We start from the raw sequence: 12,859 nt of genomic DNA on the forward strand, positions 1-12,859 counted from the left end.
AGGCACCACCGGGGTGGAGGTTAGGGTTAGGCACCACCGGGGGAGGGTTAGGCTACTTACTGGCCCTTCCGGATCTTCAACATCGGGATGCAGCTGTTGGTTGTCTGACCGCCGGCAACCTTACTCCGGTAAATCATACCGATTCCATCTTAACACTTTACAGAAATGCCATAAACATGTAAAACATGTGAGTAAATATATCCTGAATACACCTGCAAGACACATAACGGGAAAGTAAGTGGGGGGGGAGGGGGATCACAATAGACAACAGCATTTAAAAAAAATGAAAAGAAGAGCAAAACATAACTTAAAGCATAATAGGCCGGAGGACATAATGTGTCAAACACAAATATTATCTGACAGGAAAAAAAGAGCTTCCAATATGGTAAAAAATATATACCAAATAGAATATCAAAAGAGTGCCGTAAGCTCCTAGTTGGCAACAGCCTAATACATATAAATCTGAAACAAAGAAGGAATAGTATAGCTGGAGCTAAAAGATCGATACATACAGTCAGGTGCATAAATATTGGGACAGTGACAGAATTTTCATATTTTGGCCTCTATTCACCACCACAATGGCTTTGAAATGAAACAAACAAGATGTGCTTTAACTGCAGACTTTCAGATTTAATTTGAGGTTAATTACATCCAAATCAGGTGAACGGTGTAGGAATTACAACGGTTTCTATATGTGCCTCCCACTTTTTAAGGGGCCAAAAGTAATGGGACTATCAACTCAAAAGCTATTTCATGGACAGGTGTGGGCTATTCCCTCATTATTTCATTATCAATTAAGCAGGTAAGAGGTCTGGAGTTGATTCTAGGTGTGACATTTGCATTTGGAATCAGTTGCTGTCGACTCTCAATATGAGATCCAAAGAGCTGTCACTATCAGTGAAGCAAGCCATCATTAGGCTGAAAAATCAAAACAAAACCATCAGAGAGATAGCAAAAACATTAGATGTGGCCAAATCAACTGTTTGGAACATTCTTAAAAAGAAAGAACGCACCGGAGAGCTCAGCAACACCAAAAGACCCGGAAGACCACGGTAGTGTGGATGACAGAAGAATTATTTCCCTGGTGAAGAAAAACCCCTTCACAACAGTTGGCCAAATCAAGATGTGTCAAAGTCAACAATCAAGAGAAGACTTCACAAAAGTGAATATAGAGGGTGCACCACAAGATGTAAACCATTGGTGAGCCACAAAAACAGGAAGACCAGATTAGAGTTTGCCAAACAACATCTAAAAAAGCCATTACAGTTCTGGAACAACATCTTATGGACAGATGAGACAAAGATCAACTTGTACCAGAGTGATGGGAAGAGAAGTGTATGGAGAAGGAAAGGAAATGCTCATGATCCAAAACGTACCACCTCATCAGTGAAGCATGGTGGTGGTAGTGTCATGGCGTGGGAATGTATGGCTGCCAATGGAACTGGTTCCCTTGTATTTATTGATGATGTGACTGCTGACAAAAGCAGCAGAATGAATTCTGAAGTGTTTCGGGCAATATTATATGCTCATATTCAGTCAAATGCTTCACAGTGCAGATGGACAATGACCCGAAGCATACTGCAAAAGCAACCAAAGAGTTTTTTAAGGCTAAAAAGTGGAATGTTATGCAATGGCCAAGTCAATCTCCTGACCTGAATCCGATTGAGCATGCATTTCACTTGATGAAGACAAAACTGAAGGGAAAATACCCCAAGAACAAGCAGGAACTGAAGACATTTGCAGCAGAGGCCTGGCAGAGCATCACCAGGGATGAAACCCAGCGTCTGGTGATGTGTATGCATTCCAGACTTCAGGCTGTAATTGCCTGCAAAGGATTTACAACAAAGTATTAAAAAGTGAAAGTTAGATTTAGGATTGTTTAGTTTGTCCCATTACTTTTGGCCCCTTAAAAAGTGGGAGGCACATATAGAAACCGTTGTAATTCCTACACCATTCATCTGATTTGGATGTAATTACCCTCAAATTAAATCTGAAAGTCTGCAGTTAAAGCACATCTTGTTTGTTTCATTTCAAAGCCATTGTGGTGGTGAATAGAGACCAAAATATGACAATTCTGTCAATGTCCCAATATTTATGCACCTGACTGTATAATATAAAAAGGAGAAAAATTCCCGGATCTGCCATAGTGCAGGAACAAGGTGAAAGGACTTCCGATTCATTCCAGGAAATGAAGATTCAAACAGCATCTGTGTCCTAAGCCCGTGAAACACAAGGGCTGTGTTAGCAAAACAAACATGATGTTCAATCCAATTAGCTGCGAATCCATCGCAGGTGCGAGTCAGTGTAACAACAGCAACACTATACGGCAGCCTGAATTCACTATAGGGCCGAGAGCAAAAATATGCGAATTCGGTCTGAGAGTGTGCCGTGAGAGTCATGATATGTGATGCCGTTGCCGACGTTTTAACCCCGTGGTAACGGCAATTTTCACCCTTCATGGCTAATTTCATTGACCCCATGGTGTAACTGGAATCTCGGCCATTGTGAGGCATCTGCGTCAGCCACTGTAGTGAAGGTGTAAAAGGAAGAGGCATCACAGATCCTCAGCCTGGCATGGTACAGCAAATCTAATTCCGGCCATCTCCAATGAGTCGGGAACAAACTGGGAAGAATTCCTTGCAGGCTTTAGTCATCTCAGCAGAGTGATCTTGAAATATGAGCAACTTTACGCCATCCCAATCTCACACTGATGTCTAGATGCATTCCATATAGCCTCCTTGTGCGCAAAATTCAGACAGCGAAAGATTACCACATTGGAGCGACTTTTATTGTTATCACATAACTGTCCAGTACGGTGAGCTCGCTCTGTCACTTTATCGGAGCAAATGTTGCCAATGTCAAAAAGATCAGAAAGCGTAATCTTCAAGAAGTGATAGAGAGCTTGATAGATCCAGGGAGGCCTATTACCCTGAGGTTGTTACGCCTTGATCTGTTTTCAATGTCGCCAAATTTATTCCAAATATGATAGGTGTTTTTCTGCAGGCGAGAGGTAAGGAATGAACATCTGTAATATTTTGAAAGTTAACCCCCACTCTATTATTCAGGACCTCTATGTTCTAACTGGTGCACTTGTGATTGAGGTGTAGATGTACTAAGCCTTGAGAGAGATAAAGTGGAGAAAGATAAAGTACCAACCAATCAGCTTCAAACTTTTTTTCAAACACAGCTTGCTGATTGGTTGGCACTTTATCTCTCTCCAGGGCTTAGTATATCTCCCCCTTAGCCTCCTGTATAGCCTGAGCAAAGTTCATAGCCCCATAGTGTCTTTTATTGCCTGTACTAGAACTGCGTATGTTATGTGGGCTTCAGGGGCAGGGGATGCCTGAGTGGAGTCTGGTAAGAGGAACAGCTGGGATGCAATGTCAGCTTGTGCTCTGGCAGCGGTGGCCATATTGGATTTGCGCTTCTTGTGAGCGCAGGGCCTCTGAGTTTTAGCCGGCATGGATGGTGAGAGAAATCTTTCCATAAGAAGCAGGTGCCCTGTGCCAGGTGTTAAGGGACACTTACCAGTGTTGGGACGCAGGATCCGGCGATGAACAAGGAAACGGCTTTGGTGGCAGTGGAGCTCTGGGTCTATGCGGCTGGACTCATCAGCGCCAGTACCCTAAGTTTAAAAAAAAAGTTATGGGATGGGAGTATTTACATACAACTATGATCATGTGAACTTGGATTATCTATGGCCATAAATAATATATTTTCCAGAGGGGGACCAAAGGTTACCACCCATCCGGGATTCAGCCAGACTGTCTGCAGAAGGGTGGTAATTCCAGACAGCACATGTCCGAGATTTCAAACATGCTTCAGTACGGCCAGCATCTGCTTCTGAGGTGCCGGCAAGTTTGAGAGATAGACTCAGGCCACTGATGCCATGCTGCTGCCAATCAGCGGGTTACACGGTGTGGCTCTTCTGAGTCCTGGACGAATTCTGAGTGACTCACTCTCTCTGTGTGTGGACTAGTCAGTGTATGATCGCAGACTACCGTGTTTCCCCGATAATAAGACACTGTCTTATTTTTTTTTTGGGGTCAGAAAAACTCCATAGGGCTTATTTTCGGGGTAGGGCTTATTTTAATTAACATTGACAGCAATTTCAATAATTCAATACAATTCTTTACTTACCTTTATTTTTTTTCCTCTTTTTCTCTCCTCTCCTCCGCGGCGCTGCTGTAAATGTCGCTGCCACGCACGCCAGCTGCTGCGCGCTCACTGTGAGAGAGTGAGACGCTGCAGCTGTGAATGGATGCCACTGTTAAATCTTTAACAGCGGCATCCATTTCATGCGGGGGGCGGAGCTGGGGGCATTTTAGTGTAGCGCAGACAGGGACTTGACAAAATGGGGATTTTGTTAGGTCTTATTTTCGGGGTAGGGCTTATTTTGGACCATTTTCCAAAAGTAAGGGTAGGGCTTATTTTTGGGGTAGGTCTTATTATCGGGGAAACATGGTATCTCCAGGGGGGGGAGGCACTAGATGTACCAATATTTCTGGATTATTCTGGACAGTCTGGAAATCAGTCAAACTTTCGGAAGACAGGGGGTGATCCCGGACAGCACATGCCCGAGATTTTGAAAACACTCCAACACTACAGGCAGTGGCTGCTGCTTCTGTGGTGGCGGCAAGCTCGCAAGTCTCACAAGACTCAGGCCACTGATGTAGTGTTGGTGCCAATCAGCGGGGAACATGACGCAGCTCTTTCGGGTCCTGGACCAATCCTGAGAGAGTGACTCACTCTCTGTGTGTGTGATTGCGGATCCGTGGACAGCGGTCCAAACGGAGGACGGTGTGTGTGGCTTGGATGGAGGACTCAGAGAGAAAACTGGAGACAGAGAAAACATGTTTATGATAAAGTTAATATTTTACATTTATTATAGGGCAAATTGCTGCTAACAAAACAGTTTATTGATTTACATCATTGACTTGCAAGTGATCTGATCTTATACATATATTAACCTCACTTGTGTAATATATAGTAATAAAATCTGTCAATAACGATTGTGGCACCCGCATTGGAGTCATAGTATAATAAGGAGGGAACACAGAGGGAGCCACCAAAATGCTGAAAAAGTATAAAAGCTGCTCAGATCCGGTGCAAGTATCTAATTTGGCCCCCACAGGTAGATGGCCAATTTGGATGAGATCGGCTGTTCAGCTACTGGGGTGATCTGACCAGATGACTTGTTGCAGTATCACAGGAAACTGTTATTAGGGATAGCTGGAGAGAACGGGATGCAGTCATAATACCGACAGTTGGGATGTCGGGCGCTTAGAATGCCGGCGCCAGAATCCCGACACCTGTCAGAATCCTGTCGCCAACATCCTGATGGTAAGTACTGGGGTTAGGCACTAGGGGAGGGTTAAGTTTAGGGTGCGGGGGAGAGGAGAGGGTTAGGTTTAGGCACTAGGGGGGAGGTTAGTTATAGGCAGCGGGAAGGGATGGTCAGGGTTAGGATAATGACCGTCAGGTGTCGGTGTCCTAACCCTGTCGGTATACCGGGGTCAGTATTCTGTCCGCTGGGATCCCGAGTGCCGGCATCCTGTACCCAACCTGACAGAACACCACACACACTGCCGGTCATTATTATCAGGCACCGCAACCTTCTTCGTTTAGGAATACATTTACCTGGTATAGGCTGCAATACAATATGTCATTGTGTGTGCCAACATTGCTGCACAATTTATAATTTTAGATCGAATACAGAAAAGTTCATATTTGATGCATAATTTACAGCACTGTCGTTTTAAACAGCAATTACAGTATCAAAGTCTCGATTAACCTTTGTGACATTTTACACCCCTTATAATGTCACTTTGGTTTATTCCTTATTGCCTAAGTAATCATTTTATTTGGGCACCGGCCTGTACCATGTCAGAGGAGAAGGTAATATGAGGCCCGGCCTTCCCCGCCCGTTGTTGATTTAGGCAGCGGTGTTTGCTTGCAGATCCGCAGTTAGTGTGTAATATACCTCGTACGGCGTGTGGTCACAGAGTGCGGCATGTGGTCCCGATTTATACCGCGGCCCGGCCGTGCTCTCCCACGGGTCCTGCTAGGTCTAGGCCTGGCTGTGGCAGCAGTTAAAGTTGCAGAGTTATCCGAGGAGGAAGACGGAGAGGGAAGCAGGAAAAACCGCCGGGGCTACAGTCCGGCTATAGCCAGGAGCCGTGAGCTGCTCAGACGATTAAAGGTACTAAGGCAGCGGGGTCTTTCTTTCAGGGATACTGCACTGTGCAATGGGGTCATTAGTGTGTATTCGTCCACCTTTGCTGTGTAACTACAACTCCCAGCAGGCTCCGTCTCACAGACGGGTGTAGTCCATTGACAGCTGGAGACTCACCAATAGACTGTTCAAGACCAATATGACCAGAATGTTTATTATATGCTTTTTTTTTTTTTTTTACTTTTTTCTGGCATATTGTATTTATATTTTGTTTACTCATAATATTTAGCATGATAGTATTTCTCCAATAATGCAACTTCAAAAAACTTACTCTAAAACTTAGGGAAGGATTCAATTCAACTTCTTGTAAAGTGCAATGGAATATGCTGGCGCTATTTAAGTAACTGATAATAAATAAAATAATACAGTAGTGCTTGGGAAAACTTGCAATGCCAGCGGCCTGGCTGTGCGGTTCCGTAACTGAACATCACATCCATCGCTTTGAATTTAGGGCCTGATTACGACCCGGTCGCAAGCACTGAGCACTCGCAACCGGGTCGATAGTGGCCCACAGCGCATGCGCACGAAGGAGCCGGCTCCGTCGTGCGCATGTGCGAGACCCGGCTGGCGATGGGCAATCCATCGCTCCGGGTCTCGCACCAAAGGGGGCGAGCTGTCGATGTTGAGTGACAGCTCGCCCCCTTTGGTAGGAGGGCCGGGGGGGTGACTGCCCAAACGGAGGCATTCCCATGAGAACGCCTGCCGTTTGGGGGCGGCCCCACTGACCTCACGAGTGATTTCAGTGGAGAGATTCCGGCTCTGTTAGAGCCGAAATATCTCTGCGGCTTGCAGCCACGAGACCCTACCACAAGGGTCTCGTCGCTAGCCCGATGGTCTTGACCATCGCGACCATCATCATGGCCGCTCGCTAAAGCTGTGGGTGGTCACCCACAGCTATGCGAGCGGCCTGGAGGCCGCACAAAAAAAAAAAAAAACGCTCTGAAAAAGAGCGAGTGCTCTTTCAGAGTGTCCGGCTCTGGATCAGGGCCTTAATTCCCCCCATTAGTTGCTACTTTTTATGTGATGCGTTACCAATTGTGTTATTTACACAGGGTCTGATTCAGAGATGGACCCTAATGCGATTTTTACACAGATTGAGCAATTGTTTGCCATTGCACAACCAATGTGTTCATGTTACCGATGGTTAACTGTGGGCGTCCTTATGATTTTTTTTTACTTTTTGAACATGTTTTCATAATTTTATTTTTACACCTTTTTTTATTTATTTATTTTTTATTATTATTTAACTGGATGAAAATTTGGAAATTAATTGATTCCCTTACATTGTAAAACAAAGTTCATATGAAATCTGTTAAGGATACAACACAAGGAAATGTAAAAACAATTTTATGTGAGTCTGGAAAGTCATTGTGACTCCTACATCTATTGTGCTTTCTAAATGTCTTGTAGGGATTTTAGTTTTTTGCACTTCCTAAATTAGTTTTGACAGACACAATGCCCGTTTTGGATTTGTATGCAAACAGGATAGTTTCCGTGCAATCTGATGGGAATGCACAGCAGCAGGATCGGTTCTGCGTGATCTCTTGCAGTCCCTCGTTTGACATGCTGCAGCATTCGGGGGCGGTGACCAGGACCGTTTTACAAAACTGAGGCGTGGTTGTTCCCATTATTGGAAAACTATTTATTTTTAATGTAAGAGCACTACAGCCCATACAGAAAAATAAAACCGAAAATGTAATTTGAGTGAGAAACATTGTAAATTGTGGGTCACTTGAAAAAGGGAATTTAAGGGAGAACATTTCAAAAGTTGGCACAAATTGGCTACACATGTAGGGCCAAATTTCATCAATTATATTATTGGTCAAAGAGGCTGGATCTAGAGGATAAAAAACACTATTTTTCCTGGTAGGACAATGAACACCAGTTACAGAGTAAATATGATCCAAACGGCTATTTATAATTAAGAGCAGTAATTTGGCTGGTCATGTACAAGTTTTAATGATGGATCAGTTTAGTCAGGATATCCGTTTTAATGATCTGCAACAGTAGTTTTGGGAGTTCATTTCATACATCTTGCAAAACTCCCTCTTATGAAATTTACTAAATCTGTAGAAAAATGAAAATCTTACTGTTTTGGCTTTTTCCCTTTTGCTCAGGATGAATCGGGGTCTCCAGGACTGGTGGTTGGTGTCTCTATCGATGGAGAATCTGTTTGGACAGAAGGGGAGTATGATTGGATTAACATACTGTGTTTTTGACTTTTCATTTTCTTTTAATTGTATGTATAGGTGATATGGAGACAAACAGTTGAATCAATTTATGTTTACAAAATACAATCACAATTGGATTTTCTGTTCTGAAAAATGAACCGCACAAAGCTCAGTTGTCTTTGTACAGGTGTGTTTTGGAAACCCAGACAAAGAACAGATTGCGCTGTTAGTACCTACGTTATTTATACATATATACTTTTAGTCCTCATACACAAATGTGTCAGAGCCCTGATCAAATGTTTTTATATTCAATGTGAACAGACAGTATAGTTATTGTGTTCTAGTTTTTTTTTTTTTTTTTTTTTCACTCGTGACATTAGTTACAAGCTGTGTTGTAATATATTTAGCAATATAATTTAATAAAAGGGAGAGTACAAATTTGATGAAAAATTAGTAAATACAGTGAAATTGTAACAAAAGTATCAAGTCTATCGTTTTCATTTGATCATGACGGTCATTATATTATAACTTCTAAAAGCCTTTCCAAGAATAGCAGTGTACAACTACATTAAAGAGCTGGTTTGTGTAGCTGCTAATAACACTAGTTAACAATTTGAAAAGTTTTTCGACAACATGAACGAAATAAGGTGATTTTGACTATAGATGCTGAACATGAATTTGGCAGTAAAAAGTTATGTTATAGTATTGTGTTCTTTGTTTTAAAAAAAAATATTACCAATGTAAATTAACTGAGTGGTTTAATGCAGGGATAATACTGGGGGGGGGGGGGGGGGAAATCACAAATTTGTAACAACAAGCATGTTGAAGGCTTAAATAATGCAAAAAGTCTCCACAAAAGTGGGTGGATAAATTCAGAAGATATGCTACTTGCGATTATTTTTACGCTTAGTAGTCTGGTCCTCCCTGATCAAAAAACAGCAATAATCGCCTATCATCGCTGGATCCCATCTCCCTTGCTCATCACACACAGCTCTCATTTTGACCAGAAAGAAGTCCAGATGCGAATGTAAGAAATTTATGTTCAACGACATGCAGCATCCTAATTGTTTGTAGTTATTTTTTAATTCTGTCAGCTTTTTATAGTTTTCTGCCTTTTTTATTTCCTAAAAAAACAATCAACCACAGATAGGAAGGCTTTCCATGCAACTAATTCTGCCGCATTGTTTATCTTCTGAGGTTTTGTCTTTTAGGGGCCAATCCAATTAAGTGCGAGTCGGCATGACCAAGCTGTCTTCACTGCGAATTGTAGTTGCAATTAATTTCCAAACTAGCATTTTTTGTGTGCACCTCCCTAAGCAAGTGAAAAGTTAGGGAAAATCTTTATTTTAAGGTAAAAATGTCAGAATCCCTTGGGCACCCCCCCCCCATGACTAATTTAGGCACTGTTTTTAATTATCTTAATTTTGCCAATAATTACGTTAGTTTTTGGTGTAAAAAAATAATTGCCTAAGATTATCCCAAAATCAACTTTTTCGTTAATCTAGGCACTCCAAATTTGATAAAAGTATTTACTTAAACGGAAATATTGTTTGATTTTTTTTCTTTCCATATTTTGAAAAATAAAAAAGTAGTCTCCTCAAATGACCCCCAAAACAACTTTTTACTACCCTTTTTTTTTTTTTTGCACTTTTCATTTTATTATTTAAACAAAAAAAAGTTTGCTTTTTATCATTTTTTTTTTACTGTTTTAAAAAAAAAAAAATGCAAAAATTAACCATTTGATGCCTTTTACAGACCTCCAGTACTTTCCTTATGACCAATAAAAGCCTTTTATATGTTCCTGCTATCTCAGTTGCCAACTTTTCGGGGTCCAAGAAGGTTTCCCCACTTTATCATTCCATCCCCAGGGGGCTGCCTGTCTCTGTGTGACTGGCAGATAGTGCTCCCAATGGGAAGCCACTGCCAGTAACAGTGTAGCCAGTGCAGTCACGGACTGCAACTGGTTCACTGGGGGGGGGGCTCGGCTGTAGGTCCTAGGTAAAATCCGCCACTGCATATGAGTAAAGGTACACCTACACACTTACATCTCCATGCATGTATTTTGAGTTGCAATTATTTTTAGATACACCGTTAAATCTAGTGTGTAGATATGTAAATCATGATTGACTTCATAGCCTGAACCTGGTTTATCCAGGTGCAAAGATTGCATCTGTTACTATTAGCATTTATTTATAGGGTGCCATACATATCAGTAATGCTAACCTAGTTCCAAAAATACAAGCCGACCAGCATTTATTTTATACATAATTACAAGTGCATACATATAGGCTACGTTATATGAGCTAAAAGGGGGAGCAATGAAAAGAGGAACCCCAACAATGACTGGCTGTGATAGTATTTGAAATGATTTTTGTGTCCTTTCCCTTAGGGCTTGGCTTTGCTGATGTGGAAAACCGGATTCCATGCTCACCAGACAGTGTCATGCGCGTAGCCAGTATCAGTAAATCCTTTACTATGACCGCAGTAGCCAAGCTTTGGGAGGAGAATCGGCTAGATCTAGATGCCCCAGTACAGAAGTATGTACCGGAGTTCCCAGAAAAGGAGTTTGAAGGTGAAAAGGTGTGGACAGTGGGGTAGGGTGGGGTAGGGTATTCACTGTTTTACTGCACCTATTATTGTGAATGCTGCTAAAATGATGCAAGCCCTCCATCAGCATTTTGCAACTTTGGGTAAATTCTTTCCTTACTAATAATCCGCATCTGTCAGAAGGATAATACTCACACTTACATTTTCCAATTACCATGCGCAATAAACCACTGATCCACAACACCTAGGAAAAACCCATTTATATATGTATAAAACGTATAACTGGCTATAAAATAATTATTATAGATATATCAAAGGCATACAAGAAATTGGTAATTCTGTTGTGCGTACTGCTTATATGCAACTGCTTAATAAAATATTCACATACAGTAAACATGTACCTATGCAATACATATATCCTCAAGTAAGAGGGCACAGTCTAGCTCATTGCCCTGCTGAGTGGAGCCACAGATGTTCACTGTATTACCACTTCATTTGCAAATCAGGCTGTTCAAGCTATTTAGAACTGTAATATTTTCTGTGGCTATCTATAAAATACCTTTTCACCATCATTTTATTCTTATATAAAAGTACACCAGTGCAAATGGCCTCCAGTTGCAGGGATTAATATTAAAGGAAACTGCTCCCAAACCCTACTTAACAATACAGCTAGTGGCCCAACAAAAGTAAACGCTAGTATACGGTAATAGGTCATTGGGCCACCATATGTTGTACATGTGAATATCTCAACCAGGAGTATTCCCTTCTGCCCACTGTTTTCCATTTGCTGCTGATGTTTGTCTCTCTGTGTTAGATGCTGATCTCTCCTTAGACTCAGTAGTTTGTGAAACAATGATATGTTGTGTCGGTCAATGAAGCTCCTGCTGAACCCGCCTCAGCCATAATTATAGGCAACCAGGGCAGTACAGCATTTGTTTTACATGACTCAGCCATGCTGAGATGAGTCATAATTGTTTGGAAGCCATTTGTTTTCTGGAATACATACGGGATGTTGGCGTTCGAGATCCCAGCGGTCGGAATCAGGGTTAGAATACAGACACTTTGTTGGTCGGTATACTAACCCTCCCCCTGTCCCTACCCTAACCCTCCCCTGTGCCTGAACCTAACCTCCCCCTCCCTGCACCCTAAACCTGACCCTCCCCTCTTAGTGCCTAATCCTCTCCCTAACCACAGTATTTACCTTCAGGATCCCGGCGGTCGGCGCCGGTATTTTGATTAGTGTCAGGATTCCGGCGTCTGCATTCTGACCGCCAGAATCCCAGTCGGGATATTGACCGCATAACTTTTTTTTTTTTTTATATCCCTCATTTACCCAGATTTATTTTTGTCCATTAACAAACGCGAGAATATTTCTGTAATGTGATCGATCAAGTCAAACAGGTAAAACAAAAAACTCTATATATGCTCCATAGGATCATATAGCAGGCGCACTTTAATAAAATGAATTACAAACAGCTGATTCAGCAGCTCTCAAGAAGGAGCGTTTGGGGACACTCCACAAACAGAAATAACAAGCAATATCACAATAAAGTAATATGAATGAGAGCGCTACAGTATAATCAATATTTATTACTCTAGATATATGATCTATACCAGCTATACAAAAAAGAAAAAAAGTCTTTTTAAAGGAAAAAATCATCCATAATCAGTTTAATGAACAATTATATTCCCAGTTAAATGGCATAGTGATTATTTATTTGTAAATCCAGGTATCCAGCGATTTAATTAGGAATCCTGAAAATTAAGTTCTGCTGACTGCCGCCCGCTCGCCGACTAGGCAGAGAAACAGGCTAAATGCAACTCATGATGACAGTGCCTCCAGGGCATGTATTGCAGGAGATTCTGCTTATCAGCACTCACTTGTCGTACTCACAGTCTCTGTCCG

General features: G+C 41.9%; 1 protein-coding gene across 4 annotated transcripts in view; it reads left to right on the plus strand.

Moving 5' to 3' along the window:
- The first annotated feature begins 5,861 nt into the window (after positions 1-5,861).
- Positions 5,862-12,859, plus strand: part of LACTB (lactamase beta) — a 50,297-nt gene continuing 43,299 nt past the window's right edge. For 3 of the 4 annotated variants that reach the window (XR_015869763.1, XR_015869764.1, XR_015869766.1), the window contains exons 1-3: positions 5,862-6,202; positions 8,353-8,417; positions 10,794-10,986. Coding sequence is in view for 1 of the 4 variants with exons in the window: in XM_088446456.1 (XP_088302582.1) it covers positions 6,014-6,202; positions 8,353-8,417; positions 10,794-10,986 (447 nt within the window). In the remaining 3 variants the exon portion in view is untranslated. The remainder of the gene's footprint in view (positions 6,203-8,352; positions 8,418-10,793; positions 10,987-12,859) is intronic. The other variant, XM_088446456.1, reaches the window with a different exon arrangement.

Source organism: Taudactylus pleione, unplaced genomic scaffold, assembly GCF_031769625.1.
Source record: "Taudactylus pleione unplaced genomic scaffold, aTauple2 ptg000019l, whole genome shotgun sequence".
In the NCBI taxonomy this organism is placed as follows: Eukaryota; Metazoa; Chordata; class Amphibia; order Anura; family Myobatrachidae; genus Taudactylus; species Taudactylus pleione.